General features: G+C 32.6%; 2 protein-coding genes across 3 annotated transcripts; one reads left to right on the plus strand and one right to left on the minus strand.

The window, feature by feature from the left end:
* Positions 1 to 20: 20 nt before the first annotated feature.
* Sec31 (COPII coat complex component secretory 31) lies at positions 21 to 6,549 on the plus strand. Of its 2 annotated transcripts, none has more exons than XM_072886402.1 (14): positions 21 to 176; positions 488 to 690; positions 827 to 1,146; positions 1,261 to 1,364; positions 1,442 to 1,687; positions 1,766 to 2,041; positions 2,152 to 2,529; positions 2,620 to 2,743; positions 2,814 to 3,119; positions 3,199 to 4,412; positions 5,142 to 5,210; positions 5,307 to 5,558; positions 5,698 to 5,769; positions 5,838 to 6,549. In XM_072886402.1, the coding sequence occupies exons 2-14, from the start codon at positions 488 to 490 to the stop codon at positions 6,024 to 6,026; spliced, it is 3,753 nt and encodes a 1,250-aa protein (XP_072742503.1). In that variant the 5' UTR covers positions 21 to 176; the 3' UTR covers positions 6,027 to 6,549. The 2 variants fall into 2 exon arrangements, with proteins under 2 accessions (XP_072742503.1, XP_072742512.1); XM_072886411.1 differs by lacking the exon at positions 21 to 176 and adding an exon at positions 188 to 308.
* Positions 6,550 to 6,561: 12 nt separating this feature from the next.
* On the minus strand, positions 6,562 to 9,912 carry Ints10 (integrator complex subunit 10). Its single transcript, XM_072886423.1, has 8 exons — positions 9,164 to 9,912; positions 8,825 to 8,892; positions 8,507 to 8,750; positions 7,907 to 8,414; positions 7,517 to 7,833; positions 7,267 to 7,431; positions 6,939 to 7,197; positions 6,562 to 6,864 (listed from the first exon to the last, which is right to left on the minus strand). Exons 1-8 carry the CDS (start codon positions 9,314 to 9,316, stop codon positions 6,701 to 6,703), a joined length of 1,878 nt encoding a protein of 625 aa, XP_072742524.1. The 5' UTR covers positions 9,317 to 9,912; the 3' UTR covers positions 6,562 to 6,700.
* Positions 9,913 to 15,153: the final 5,241 nt, after the last annotated feature.

The following is a 15,153-nucleotide window of genomic DNA, read 5'->3' on the forward strand; positions in this document are numbered from 1 at the left end:
GCTTCACGAGAGGGCGACAGCGTCGCTAATTCGCTTCGCGTACGAGCTGAGCTGCTGAGCTCGCCACGTTGGAAGACTCGACTTGACACGGGATACGAGTTGTCGTAGATAATTTCCCGAGAGTGTTTTATATAATATAAAATCTTTGTTTACAGCCGACCGAAAATATCGTCAAGGTGAGACACCGACTTTCATGACGTACAGAATGATTCGAGAAAGCGGGATAAATTTCATCCTGATTTGTTTAATGACAGTTAACATTTTTTGACAATCACAGAATTTATGCGATTAACTTCTACTACTTAAGCGTCTGTACATTCTTAAGTATATCAGTATCTATTAAAGAACATTTTCTTCTAATACCTAATCTTTTTACAAGACTAATAAGATAATATAACATAAGATACTAATAATAACATAAAACATAATACTATAAAACATTATTTTACGAGACTAAGAGTAGATTTTTCTCCTATGTTACATATAGATGAAAGTCAAGGAATTGCTGAAGACTGTGAATGTAGCATGGTCTCCACCAGCTCAACATCCAATTATGCTGGCTGCTGGGACAGCAGCACAACAACTGGATGCGAGTTTCAGTACATCCGCTAGTTTAGATTTATACTCACTGAATTTACAACAACCGGGATATGAAATGGAACTTCGAGCCAGTGTCCCTAGTGATCACAGGTTAGTACAGTTTATAAAAAATTAAATTTGCTTAATTTTTTACTTTGTAAATTATTGTATATATTTATGTATATATTTTTGTTTATATATATATATTTTTTTTTTTACATTGTATATATTTATTATCAATCTGTAGGTTTCACAAAATTATTTGGGGATCTTACGGTAATAACCCAGCAGGCATAATTGTCGGAGGTTGCGAAGATGGCACTATAAAAATCTATTCTGCTGCTAAGTTATTAGCCAGAGAAAGTAATTGTTTGATAAATAGTCCTCATCGACATGCTGGTCCCGTTAGGGCAATGGATTTTAATCCTTTTCGAGAAGAAAACCAATTGGCTACAGGTGCGACGGAGAGTGAGATCTATATTTGGGATATTAATACAAACACACCGACAACTCTCTCCAGAAGTCAGCAATCAGAGGATGTTCAACACATTGCTTGGAACAAACAAGGTTCTTCTATTAGATCGTAATAAAAAAATGCATACAGATATTAAAAATAAGTTTATTTCTATACAAATCTGATCTTGAAAATTAATATTATTTTATTCTTATTTTATTTTACAGTACATTTAAAGGACATTCTTGCTTCCACATTTTCACAATGTTGCGTTATATGGAATGTGAAAGAAAAAAAACCAATATTCAAACTGACAGATGCAAACTCTAGGGTAATTTTTTTCATCATATGATATGCGTGTGAAAATATGTTTAAAAAAATTTTCAAATAACTATTGTATTTTGACAGGTACGCTGGAAAGTTGCCCAGTGGCATCCGGACGTTGGAACACAATTGTGTTTAGCATCTGAGGATGACCAAACACCTGTTATTGAATTATGGGATGTGAGAGTGCCAACGTCACCTTTAAAAACGCTGCAAGGTCATCAGCGTGGTGTTCTTTCAATTGCATGGAATCCACATGATTCGGACCTACTTTTAAGCTGTGCCAAGGATAATAGAATTCTATGTTGGAATCCTAACTCAAATGCACCGGTATTGTACAATACATTTTTTTTATGTTTAAAGAAAAACTTAATCAAACTTAAGTATTAATATATTTTTTAATCATAGAATGGTGAGGTGATATGTGAGTTAGCCCAAACAGCCCAATGGAACTTTGATGTGTCTTGGTGTCCAAGATATCCAGGCTTAATTGTTGGTAGCAGTTTTGATGGTCATGCTGCTGTTTATTCTTTACTGGGTGGACAACAACAAGAAACATCAAATAAGATAATGGATTCATTCCCAGGAATGGATCCCTTTGCCCAATCAGTACAAACAGGAACAACTGCAGTATTAACAAAAGCTCCTAAATGGTTAAAGAGACCGTTTGGAGCATCATTTGGTGTGAGTTTTTAATTTTGCTTCACATCCTGTTACATTAAACATAGAAACAACATTTATTTATAAAAAAATAAGAATTATAGCTATAATAAAAATTAATGATTTTTTTTTAGTTTGGTGGTAAATTGGTAATTTTTGAAAATCAATCTGCTGATCCAAATTTAGCAAACAGAAAGGGAGATTTAAACAGGAAAGTTATTATATCACAAGTAATTACCCAGCCAAGCCTTATTCAACGTTCCAACAAATTAAAAGTAACACTGGAGACTGAACAATATAGCGATTTCTGCAAGGAAAAGATGGAAAAGTCTCCAGATGAGCACACCAAAAAAATCTGGTGTTGCGTGCGTGCTTACTTTGATGCCAATGTAACAAAGAGTATATTGGATTTATTGGGCTACAATATCGATACAATGAATAATAAACTGAATCAATTTGTACCTCAGGACGATATGAGCAATATTATAGAAGGTGTCTCTAATCTTAACAATGTAAGATCTACTGATATTTATATTATATTTTATATATGCTTTCATTATTTTAATATCAAGTTTTATCTCTCTCTTTCTCATTTGACTTAGGTACTGAATGGAAATGTTATGGTCGGTAGTAGTGCATTTGATACCATTGGACAAGAACAAGGCAAGAAATTAGTATCATCAAACAAATCTGCAGATAGTACTTACACTATAAATACTTCTGAAGGTAATACTCTGTTACTATAGCCTAAAAAAAAAGTAAAAAGGATTTTTAAATGATTGGCATTGTTTTTTAGATGAGGATGGTCTTATCACTCAAGCTATCCTCTTAGGAAATATTGAAGCCGCGGTATCTTTATGCTTTACTAGCAAAAGGTACGCCGATGCCATAATTCTGTCGATGGCTGCTGGTCCGGAATTGCTAGCGCGTACCCAGTATAGATACTTTTCAGAGCATTCCAGTGCATTAAATTCTCTCATCAATTCATTAGTTAGCGAGAATTGGGCAGAAGTTGTCAAGAATAGTGATATAAAATGCTGGAAGGAAGCATTAGTTGGTATATTTACAAATTCCAGTACGCAGGAACGATCTGCTCTGTGTGGTAAGCATACAAAGTAAAGTGTCATAGAAATAATTTTATCACAATTTATCATTTACAACATAAACTGTATATGATATAGATATGCTTGGCGATCGTTTGGCGACTTGTGAAAACCCTGTTCTTAAAAAACAAGCGCAAATCTGTTACATCTGCTCTGGTAACTTAAATAAGCTGGTAGAAGTGTCCAACGCTGACATCCAAGAAGTGGTAGAACTAGTCGTAATAATGCAGAAAGCTTTGGAGCTTCAAGGTATCAGGGAGATTCATATACAAGATAGAATTGCTTCTGTACTGTCCCAGTATGCCGAAATGCTAGCAGCAGAGGGGGATTTAGAAGCTGCTCTGAATTATCTCGGAAACAGTCAGGAACAGAGAATTTCAATGTTGAGGGATCGTTTGTGTAAAGCTCTGAGTTACGTACAGGAACAAAGAAACATTGCAAGACCAGTGGGTCAACAAAACTATCATCACTATGAACAGACTGTACCGGGAAGATCGTCGCAGAACTTGCAAAATACGTATAATCCGTTGCAACAGCCGTTACAGCAGCTGTTACAACAGGCAACACCTGTACAAAACTTGCAAAACGCTTACAACAATCCACTGCAACAGCCATTGCAACAAACAACACCTGTTGTTCAGCAGAACTGGAACGTGACTCCGCTGAAACAGGCTTATGGAGCTCCTACAAATCAGACAGTTAATCCTCAGTTGTATGGAATGCCACCACCACCTCAACCTCAAACGCAGTCTACGATCTACGATCAATATTCTGCATCGCATTCGTACAATCAAATTCCAGCAGCCCAGCCTCCTCCTCCCCCACCTCCGTCGGGTTCCAGTTTAAGTAGTGGTTCAAGACCATCCAGTGTTGGACCACAATCGAGATCAAAGTATCTAATTGATCCATCTGTGAAATCCGCACCTACGTATGGTCAAAGCAGTTTCCCATCGAATCAGTTGTACAATTCTCAACAAATCGCTCCTGTTCCTGGCTACCCTTTACAAAACACGTATCAACCTCAAGTTTCTATGTCGAGTAACACCTATGGCAGTCAACCGCCAAGTTTTGTGAATAATCCTAAAGAACCTGAACCATATAAACCGTTTCAGCCAAATGTGATTCAGCCTCCATTACAGCAAAACGCGCCTCAAACTCAAATATATGACCCTATCAGAGCTCAGCCTCCTGGACAAATGATGCAGACGCATGGAAATGGAAATGTGTATCAGTTCCCGTCACAACCATCTGGCTGGAATGACCCACCGATCGCAAAAAGTTCCAAACCGCAGGTAAATCCAATTTCCAAGAGTCTATCCAATTGCAATCAGTTTAGTCTCAATTGATAACTCCCGCACGCTATTCTCCTATCGTTCGGCTAAGTTACTTACATTACTGATATAAGTATATATGTATTAAAATTATGTAGCCAGTACTAGCATTATACAACGCAAACGAAATGTCCGCGGAACATGCGGGTACCAGAAAGTGGAGGGCAAAGCATTCGAAGGGTGTAAATGTTAAGGTAGCCGGATTCACACTTTGAGAATGTTACATCCTACAATGTCTGATTGTAAAAGACAAATCGTTACTGTTATTGTGATTGTTATCCATGTGTTCCTATAGTTCATTAATAGAAATAATCTAACCGAATTATAATGTGACATTTTTATATATGTGTGATATAAAACTAATAAGTATGTGTTGTGCGAAGAGTTCAAACTGCTTTGCAAATTTTGAAACTGATGTCATGCAGATTCTCTTATCATTTAGTCATTTTATCTCAATTTTATCATAAATTATACAAGAGTCAATCATCTTTTTCGTACATTTTTTATTGACATTATCATCACTTCAAGTATCAAAGTGCAAGAATCTTGACGAGTCAAAAGCTTTCATTGATTTTTCACGATGCTGTAGACGTGTCATTAATCACCACTGCAAAGTGGTTGAAAGGTCTGAGAAAAGTTTAAGATGAAGATAAATGATTGGAAATGAATGATATTTATATTTTTTTTCAGCCAAAAGTCGAATATCAACAGCAAAATCCAATTTTGCATCCATTACGAAGCAGTCAACCAGAACCGAGTGTAAGTTTAATATTTTTGTGTATTTATATTTTTTAATATATTTTTATATTATATTTTGATTCATATTTTTTAAATGTATTTATATTTTTGCTTTAGCCATTACCACAGGATAATTTTTATCAAGAACAAGTACACTCACCTTATAATGTGCAATATGGTCAAGGCATGTCGAATACTGCACCAGTTAACAAACCAATTGAACCATTATTACAACCTGCAATGCCTGTTGCTCCAGCAAAAGAGGTCGAACCAGAAAAGCCTAAAGCACCTATTCCTGAGCAACATATACATCTGAAAACTATATTGGATGAATTAAAAAATCAGTGTTATGAAAATGCAAAGAATCCGGTAAGAGCAATTGAAACATTACATTATATATGCAAAAGATATTCATAATAATAAACTATATCATTTTACTTTTCTTTATATTGTTTTACATTTTTTTATCGTTTAATGTCAGATATTTGAATTTGTGTTACTCTTTTAGCAAATCAAAAGGAAGATAGAAGATGTATCAAGAAAACTAGAAGTGCTGTATGATTGTCTTAGAGAGAATAAGGTAACTGTATTGTACATTATTGTATATTATATGCATTATCAAAATTTATAATTATATCCTTTTTTCAGTTATCTCAGAATACTTTACAAGGGCTACATCAAATATCACAGATGATACAAAATGGCAATTATACAGGAGGATTAGATTTACATACGCAATTAGTATCAGGACCAGATTTTAGTCAAATAGCTTCTTTTATGCCTGGGATTAAAGTATTACTTCTAAGTGCCCTTCAACTAAGTGTTTACATTAGATAGAATCGTACGTTTAATTGCCTATATTACATATTGTATTCATGAATTTTTATAATTCTAAATATCCTTAACAACATTATTTGCATTAACTTTATATAATCAGTATACATCAATAATGTAGCATAATGATATTCAAACTTGAATTACGTATCATTTATTAATATTTTATATACTCTGCTTTAAAAATTGTATATTTTATTAGAGAGAGTTCAGAGTAGCTATATAATTTCTCTCGTCAGTTATCAATGATCTTTTTATTGTTATACATATACATATGTGCGTAAAGAAATAACGAAATATATTTACAAACGATATCTATATAAAAGATTTCAAGGCAAAGTAAAAAAAAAGCTTGTTTTAATAATGATATATGTATATAATTATAATTTGTTATGAGAAAAAAATAAAAATTAAAAATTTGTTTTTAAATCTCATAATTTTGATTTCTATTTTTTTATGCTCAAAATATACATTTAATGTGTAAATTGATTTTGTGCGATAAATAAAAACAATATGTTCTTTTTAATTGTATAAATCTCTGTATCATCATTCTATAAAATTATTTGTAAAATGTCATTTTATTACTAAATAAACATGACGTAATTGTTTTAAAATATTTCATATACAAATTTTTATTGCGCATCACAAGTTATGACAACAAATAGCAAAATCTAAAGTTAATTCATAAAAGCATGAAGAATGGCGGTTTTTTCGTTGACTATGAATTTCTGTAACAGTTCGTCTAAAGGATCAATGCCGTCCCGCGCGGCTTGTCGACGCATGGCTTGCTTCACCTCCTCGCGCACTCCTTTATCAGCACCACGAGTAGTGATACGGCGATCTAAAAATAATTTAGAATTATTATTATTAATTTACATCGTATGCGCGGTATGAACGTGTCCAAAAAAAACGTACTTTGTAAAACTCCCGCGCCTGTAGTTATGTCCAGTGATACTCCACCACCATGTTCAGTCCATAAATATGTCAATTCTTCTAAAATATCTACGCATATTATATACGTCTGAAATAATGGATAAGCAAAACTTCCACGATTAAGAATTCGTTCCGTTATCGCAGTCAAAGTACTGGCTTCTTGCGGCCAATCTATCTGTATTAGGACCAATGCATGTCCAATAGCCAAGTCTGCGCCATTTCCAAGTAAAGAAAAATTTTCCTACAATCGTAATCATAATCGTTATAGGAGCCCAATACTAATCATATATATATTACAAGAAGCTATTACCTTTATAGCTAAAAGAAGCAATTTGCAACAATATTGTAAAATAGGGAATCGGGCGAGAGTTAAATAATGTAAATGCCTTACACTTGGAACTGTCAAATTGTGAGATACTTTGCCTAATGCAGTGGGTAAGGAACTTGCTACCAGAACAATATGTTCCAACATTCCCTAAAAAAGAAATTATTTATAATAACTTCGAAAAGAAAGAGGAAATATATGGAATTAAAGATATAATCATGTGATTATAGCTTACCTTATAATCTCTCAAAAAGAAACATGTGCTGGCCAAACGAAGATTAACAGATAAATTACTGCTTTCTTGCGACAATCTGGCTAACACTTCATGATGTATGCCTTTGTACATCGCCAAATCCGTTAAAAATGGGTTCAACCAGGTATCTAGTCGTAACTGTTGACTCAGTTTACCGATTTCTCTTTGAAGATAGTCACTAGTATGTAATAAGTCCCATAATTTTACTGCCAATGCTAGACCATTGCCATTGTAATCACTATCACTGGTTACTATTATACTCGCATTATCTTCTCGTTTTCGTTTTTTCAATTTCGGCTCTGGTTTATAAAATTTAAAAGGTAAGTATAAAGCTTCCAATCATTCGAGAATATCGTGAATATAATATATCACCTGCAGAAGAATGTAATCCTTCTCCAAAAGCCTCCACTAGACAATACATTGTCTCGTCATTGTTAATAAGAGTGGCATGCTCGTTCAATATTCTCAACAATATCACAACTGTACACATCAATAATTGTCTGACTATAAGCTCGTCGCACAGACCTGTATTGTGCGCAATTGCGTACTGTTGCAATCTATCACTATACGCCTCGCGACTCCAAGGCGTAGCAAATAAATTGCTTAATTCCCATCCTAATTTCTTGCCTATTAATTCCACAATTTGAAAAAGTCTGTCCCATGGATTTTGAATTTGTGCATCCTGCGGCTGCTGTATATACGCTAAGTAAAATTCTGCAGCTTTACAGAGCAATCTTAAACTGAGACGAGGATTCAATTCTACTGAAGCAGCACCGAGCAATGGCAATGCGTCGCATGCCAACAATCGTCTGAAACCATTTACAGCTCGGCCTGGATGACTATGTTTCTCGGCAGTTAAGAGAGTCTCCACTAAACGTGGCTAAAATAATAAATAAATAAATAAATAAAATCTCTAAAAAAATAAACATATAATTTAATTAATTTAATAAAACAATTATATATTTTACATACTCCATGGGTTGCTATGGTTTGAGGAAATCTGCGTAGCAATAAGAGCAATAATTTGCAATGCTCCATCGTGTCTTCGCTATGATCAGCTGTCATAACGAGTAATCGGTGTTGCAAATCCTGTGGAATATGTTGAAACATTTGGCACAAAAATTCTGCCTCACTGTCACACTGTTCCAAGCGAAGACACGTCGTCACCATTTCGATCTCTTTCCATATATCACGATCATCCGGAAAATTTTGAAATCTATATTTATATATTAAAGATTATTAAAAAGAAAGTCATATATATATAAATTTTGCATAGTAATCGCTACTCACATTTCGCTGAAGCATTTTGCTGCTTCCTTTATGTTTTTTGACAGTTTCTCGATTCGATACGCCTCAAACTGAAACCAATATATAAAGAATTTAAGAATTTAGGTATCGCTGTATATCTATATATAATAATTATATAAATAGTAATATATAAATAGTATATTACAGTTTGTTAGTATATTATATAAATAATAATAAATAATATTATATATGTAATTATATAAATAGTCTAAATATCAACTTTAGTTGCTGCAAAATTATTAATTTTCAAAATATATTGTTGATTATTATTATTATCTTGTGTTAAAATAGAAAATTGATAAAATGATAAAATATTCTAACCTGGACTTTTGCACTATGCGGAAATAAAGATTTTGCAGTAATTAGCCATGATTTAGCGGCATAAATATCGATTGGTAACGCTTCTTTAGCTCTCATTATTAAATAATCTTCCTTGGATAATTGATTATCCGGACCAGATGGTTTTTCTAACATAATGTATATATCAGCTGATGTATTATATATAAGACGTAATCTCTCAACGTTACAAAATGCACCTGTCGTATAACTTATATGACACTTTTATATATACATATACACACAAAACTCGACACTCGCGCGTTCCCTTTTTATATTTATAAAAATGTAATATTAAACTATTTATTCTCTCACATAGACGCTATTCGTAAATGATATAAACGACATGTCTTAGTAAATGTTTAATTAATAATAAATATATTTATCGCTGTTAACTCTTAATTTATCAATTTCTAATTTTCTATTAATGTTTATAAAAATAATTCTTCATTAATATACTATTCAAGGAAGAAACCATGATTCCTCCGATTTATATAGGTTATGTATTTTGTGAAAAACTGTATATGTTCTACAAGTGTATATATATATATATCACCAAAAAATTCCCATAGTCGGACAAGTAGTATTTTAGATTATCACCATTCCATAATTAAGTTATCTCTATACGAAATATTTAAGTTTATTTCTATAAAAAGATACTTAGAGAGAAGAAACGACATTAATTTTATGAATGATAAAGTACTAAGCCATGTGTCACTTTTTACGATTTGTCAAATGGACTCGGAGTCTGGGGATAATTGAAGACTAATGACATTATCGACTATCTGGTTGTTTGACCGAAGGTAACCACATGGCTGGTTAACTGTTTCTTCATCTCCTCCTTTCCAATTCTAAACCAACACAGCACAGAAAGCCCAAAAGCCCATCTTAAAGATATTTAAAAGACAATCAGACGTCTTTAAGTCAACTTTAAGTAATCTTTTAGAGACATGTGGTGTCTGGGAAGATTCCCACACACACGCGAACGCGTTTTATTTTATTATTCACTTTATTATTATCGATTTAAAGATCTATATGCTTATCAGTTTTCAGTCATGCTAATTCCCATTAAAAAACCGTCAACTTTTATATTATACTTATTGTTAATTAATAAAATACATATTTATAAATGTTTTATATGTAAAATATATTGAACATATAAAAATATATGTATATATGTACAGTATATGTATATATAAAAATGTTTAAAAACCTCGCGATCTTTTTCTTCAAATTGATAAACACATAAGATAATTTCATATATGTATAATAGAAAAGTAATTTTTCGAGTAAATTATTTGCCTTTACTTTCAATTATATTTAAGTAATATGGATATGTGTATGTTTTCATATCTTTATACATATTTAAACATATCAATTAAAAACTTCAAGTATACTTTTAAAAGATAAAAAAAATCGATTTTTTTAAATATTTTTTGAAAGTATATAATGTCTAAAAAATTTTTCAAATTTTATTGAAAAATCCACAAAATTGACGAAATTATAAAATTGAATAAAATAGCGCGCAGACCTTGAAATAGGCTTGCAAACTTTAAACGCGTTTTTTTCAAAACACTCAAAACTGTTTTCGCAGTTAGTGTGACAGATCTCTTGAAAACTGAACCAAAATAAAATTTTAAAAAATTAACATTTTTTTGACTATAAAGAAATGAATTATTTAAATTTTAGCAAAATTGAAATATCTCATTTTAAATCATACTGTTTTATTATTTTTCAATTTTCTCTAATAAAATTAGATTCAGTATCTCCTTTAATATCTTAAAGAATAAAACTAGGCCAAGTTTATTCATTTACAGACAATTACACGAGGAGCAACATGCATATGTTACACCATCAAACACGCTACGTGCAAATTGAACACGAAAAAGATAAAAATCTAAGATTTAAAAATAACTGTTAAAACACCAATAAAAACATATGTAAAACCGAAAAGTCAATATTTCATGTCAAATATTCGTAAAAATATTCCTAAAAGTTATTAACCTTTTATTAAAAATTGTTAATCTTTTTATTTATATATTTGTACCGTTAGAATAGGACTGGGCTTTTAATTTTAATCATCGCACGCGATGAAACATCCCAATGGCCATTATCGTTGCAATTACCGGCATCATCAATCGCCAAGCAATCCTAGCTACGCGTCGATCTGGTGGCTCAAAGGCCAACGATTTTTCTCGAGATTTTTCCCGGGACAGGCGACGCGGGCAACAAAGACGTAATTTTGCAAATCCTCTGAGCGATATGGAGGCGTTTCCACGCGCGGAGCCGAGTAGTTCCATTTATAAAGATATAACAGAGCGTCTTAAATCCGCTTATGCTATACTATATACTCTACGAGACGCAGATTCTATCCCATGAGCCTCCCACGAAAGCTCTCTTAAGTGGTTATGGCGCTTTGGCTTTGTATCCGACGGCTTTTCGCAGGCTCGACTTAAGTATCGGAAATAAAGTTCCATCGACCCCTTCTCGATTTATGCGCAAAAATGGAGTGTCGTCATTAAACTCCCCTTCCCTTGTAACTTGCTAAAATTTCGATGATCTATCGATTGTCTATCTGGCACTTGATATAATCTCGAGATGAGACAGAACAACTCTTTAAATACAAAGTGAATCTCTGAGGATATTTTTTGTCTTAACATTATTGAAGATATTAATAATTAAATTAGCTAAGAAATATATTATTGTTATTTTTGCGATCCAAAAAACAATGTTACATATAGTGGTCGTTATACAAATATTCCTTTAAAGAATATCAGCTTTTTAGTTAATTATATTAGATAATACTCCATATGTAATTAGAGAATTTGTATGCATTTTAAATCGAAGAAAAAAAAGTAATAAAAAATTATAATTCTTAAGATTTTTTTTTCTATAATACGCTGTCGCATCTTCCGAGAGAAGATTGTCGAATGGAACCACGTACAATTACTTCAAGCCAAGAACTATGTACATACGCAGGGGTGGCAATGGTGTCGAGTTTCATCTGCAACTAAATTTCGCATCTACTAGGCGGTTAGGAATGCACAGCCGGTGGCTGTATTAGTTTCTCTCCTCTGTCTCGGAGCCTCCCCTCCATGGTGGTTCCATCACAATGGCATTAAAATTACCGAGGAAATTCAATTCCCAGTTGGATATATGTACCGCGCTCGCGTAGTTCATACTCGTGTTCCGTCGTATTATGTATGAAAAAAAATCGTGACAAATAGATGACGTTTAATATTTGATCCGAATCAAAACATTTTCGCTTGTCAACTAAAATAAGAGAGAAAGACATAAAAATTGCAAATTTTTCGATAATATTGTAGTACAGAACTGATAAATAAACACTATAGTTACACATTTTTTTCAGTAATGGAAGTTACATAATTTAAATAAAATAAAAATTTCTAAATTAAGAATCAGAATTTGCAGAAAGTTTTTTTTAGTTAACTTTGATAGTAAATGTGAACATGAGTTTCACAAAACTTTACTAACTTACACTCATCTGTACTGTAACTTTACTAAAACACACTGCTTCAATAACAATTGTCTATCTCATATTAAATAACAATCATATTTTTGATAATTTTCATAGAAAATTATTTAAAAGTCTAATTAATATAAAAAATGTGAAATTAATTAACGGTACATTTACCAAAATAAAAAAGATTATTCCTAGATATAATTGGACGTTTATTCATATTGATTAATATACTTGAAATATTTGCGCAAGTAATTTATAGCTGTGTGGAAATCTTTACTGAGACGCTATCGAAACATTGTCGAAAATGAAGCAGCAGAGTTTAAATGTGTGTATACTAGTGTGTACATATACAGAGCGTAAGATTTAAACCGAAGCCATATTCCTGAAAATGTTTTGACACATATATATGATATATTTTTTCTTAACAAATTGAGTTAAATTTTCAGAGGAATTTAAGAAAAGTTTCATTCAAGATATGTAATTGTCAAGATATATAAAAAAATTTTCAGGTATAATAATTTTTTTCAGATTTTCAAGATAATTAATATATTAAAATTTTTTAATTGTGATAAACAAAGCTAATACCCATCTCGTCAGATTTGTTTGAAAGAAAAATCCAAACAATGTAAAGCAAGATGTCTCTTTTTTTTTTTTTTTCTTTTAACTTCTATTTTTTTATCTATCCAGAAACAAACTCTAAACCCCTCGTTGAAGAGTCTCTTTTGGTCGAACGAGAAATTGATTCGCATTTGATGAAAAACACCCTGTATATGTAGCGTACAGCCACCAGCCACGTACCAGCAACCACTATAGATAGCTTAGGTTGGTTAGTTAGCGTGCAAGTACACGTATCAAAGGCACTCAGAATCCGAGCTTAACAAAGGCAGCTTCGGGTTTACCAACCGTGTCACGTAGTACGTGTATACCTTACCTGCCTGCCTGCCCGCGCGCTTCGCAAAACCTAAATCTCCTGGCGGGCCGTATAACTTTGGCCTTAATGCGTCAACGGGGAACGGGATAAGTTTCGGGGGCGGGTCAATTAAAACTAATTATTCCCGTCGGCGTAATCGGAGCTCCCGCGGGCGATCGCGACTAATTGTATACGCAAGGGCTGTGTTTAAAGGAGGGATTCTCGCACTGATAGAAAACAATATTGAGAGTTTCTGGGATAACTCGTGAAATGCTATATCCCGTGATTAACTTTATAAAGAATCGTGAACTCGATATTGTTTGAAAATTTGATATTAAGTTTTAATACTATTAATGACATCGGAAAAATAAGATTTGTATATTATATATATATATATCTTTCTCTAAAATAAATTTTAAATTTATTAAAATACATTAAACAAATACTCTAAAGGAAAGGAAGGTTATAAAAAATATAAGATATAATTAAGAGAAATGTAGAAATAATTAAAGATAATAATAATTAATAATTGTAAATGATTCTCCAATTTCTTTCTTTTTTCTTTGTTTATTTTTATCGCGATTTTCTCATTATATATGTACATTACTAATATTTTTTCTAATTACTTTTATAATCGTTGATTACTGTCTGTATTGCATTAAAACTTTAATTATAATTTACGGCATTATTTATTTATTTATTTAGATATGTTATATATTTATTTTTAAATAAGACTGTACAAATGAGATTAATATTAAAGATAAAACAATGCGACCTATTTTATTAAAAAAAACAAAAAGTTCAAAGTAATATACATATATATTAATTACAATTTGAAAATATAATTTTTTTTATAGATATTAAATTCTCTTTCTTTGGGTGATTGACATATATTTGAGCAGCTTACATTTACTAATAATATAAATTATGTTTCGGCCTAAATATACTTTTGTCATACAGTCTATATTATAAATTCTGTACTATCTTTCTAGCATCGATCTCTATCGATAGTGCGTCGCCTATAGCTCGATATTTTATTAAAATGTTTTATTTTTCATTCTCAATTTGCTTGCACCAAGACATGCTTCGTAAAACGGGAATGACATGTAACGTTATAGTAACCATGAGGATGACCCAAAGAAGTGTGTTAGTGTGATGGCGGTCAGGCACTCGCTCGGATCACAGAAAAGTGATCCGATAAGCATCGCAAATTCGGTCTCGTACGCGTGTGCACGATGCTCCTCCGCGATAGGGGCTATCACAAATTTCAAGCCAAATGTGCAACTAAGTACCTACTTAGCGGCACCCCGTTTGACGCATGGGATTGAGCTCGTCTATTTGAATGGGAGATTTAGCAGGCGGATTTTCCCGTCCCGAATTGAGCCATTGTGTCCTTTTAAAACGACCACCTGACAGCCCTTGACACGTTACCGTTTGCCTTTCTGCATTTTAAACGCAGCTCGCTCGTCGTCTGTCAGTCGAATCTCGACTGACAAAAGCGGTTTGCGTAATCTCAGTTTTTTACAATTGCATTAGAAAAAGTTAATATAAAGAAATAATTGTCGCTGATTGAATCAAATA

This window comes from Anoplolepis gracilipes, chromosome 1 (assembly GCF_047496725.1).
Source record: "Anoplolepis gracilipes chromosome 1, ASM4749672v1, whole genome shotgun sequence".
Taxonomy (NCBI): domain Eukaryota; kingdom Metazoa; phylum Arthropoda; class Insecta; order Hymenoptera; family Formicidae; genus Anoplolepis; species Anoplolepis gracilipes.

Excerpts from the sequence above, each read along its gene's own strand:
- Sec31 (XM_072886402.1), top strand. The coding sequence starts at position 488 with ATGAAAGTCAAGGAATTGCTGAAGACTGTGAATGTAGCATGGTCTCCA. Across the intron at positions 2,744-2,813 it reads CACTATAAATACTTCTGAAG|ATGAGGATGGTCTTATCACT; the intron begins GTAATACTCTGT and ends ATTGTTTTTTAG. Across the intron at positions 3,120-3,198 it reads GGAACGATCTGCTCTGTGTG|ATATGCTTGGCGATCGTTTG; the intron begins GTAAGCATACAA and ends TATATGATATAG.
- Ints10 (XM_072886423.1), bottom strand. The coding sequence starts at position 9,316 with ATGTTAGAAAAACCATCTGGTCCGGATAATCAATTATCCAAGGAAGAT. Across the intron at positions 8,893-9,163 it reads CGCATAGTGCAAAAGTCCAG|TTTGAGGCGTATCGAATCGA; the intron begins GTTAGAATATTT and ends TATTGGTTTCAG. Across the intron at positions 7,198-7,266 it reads TGCTTCTTTTAGCTATAAAG|GAAAATTTTTCTTTACTTGG; the intron begins GTAATAGCTTCT and ends TTACGATTGTAG.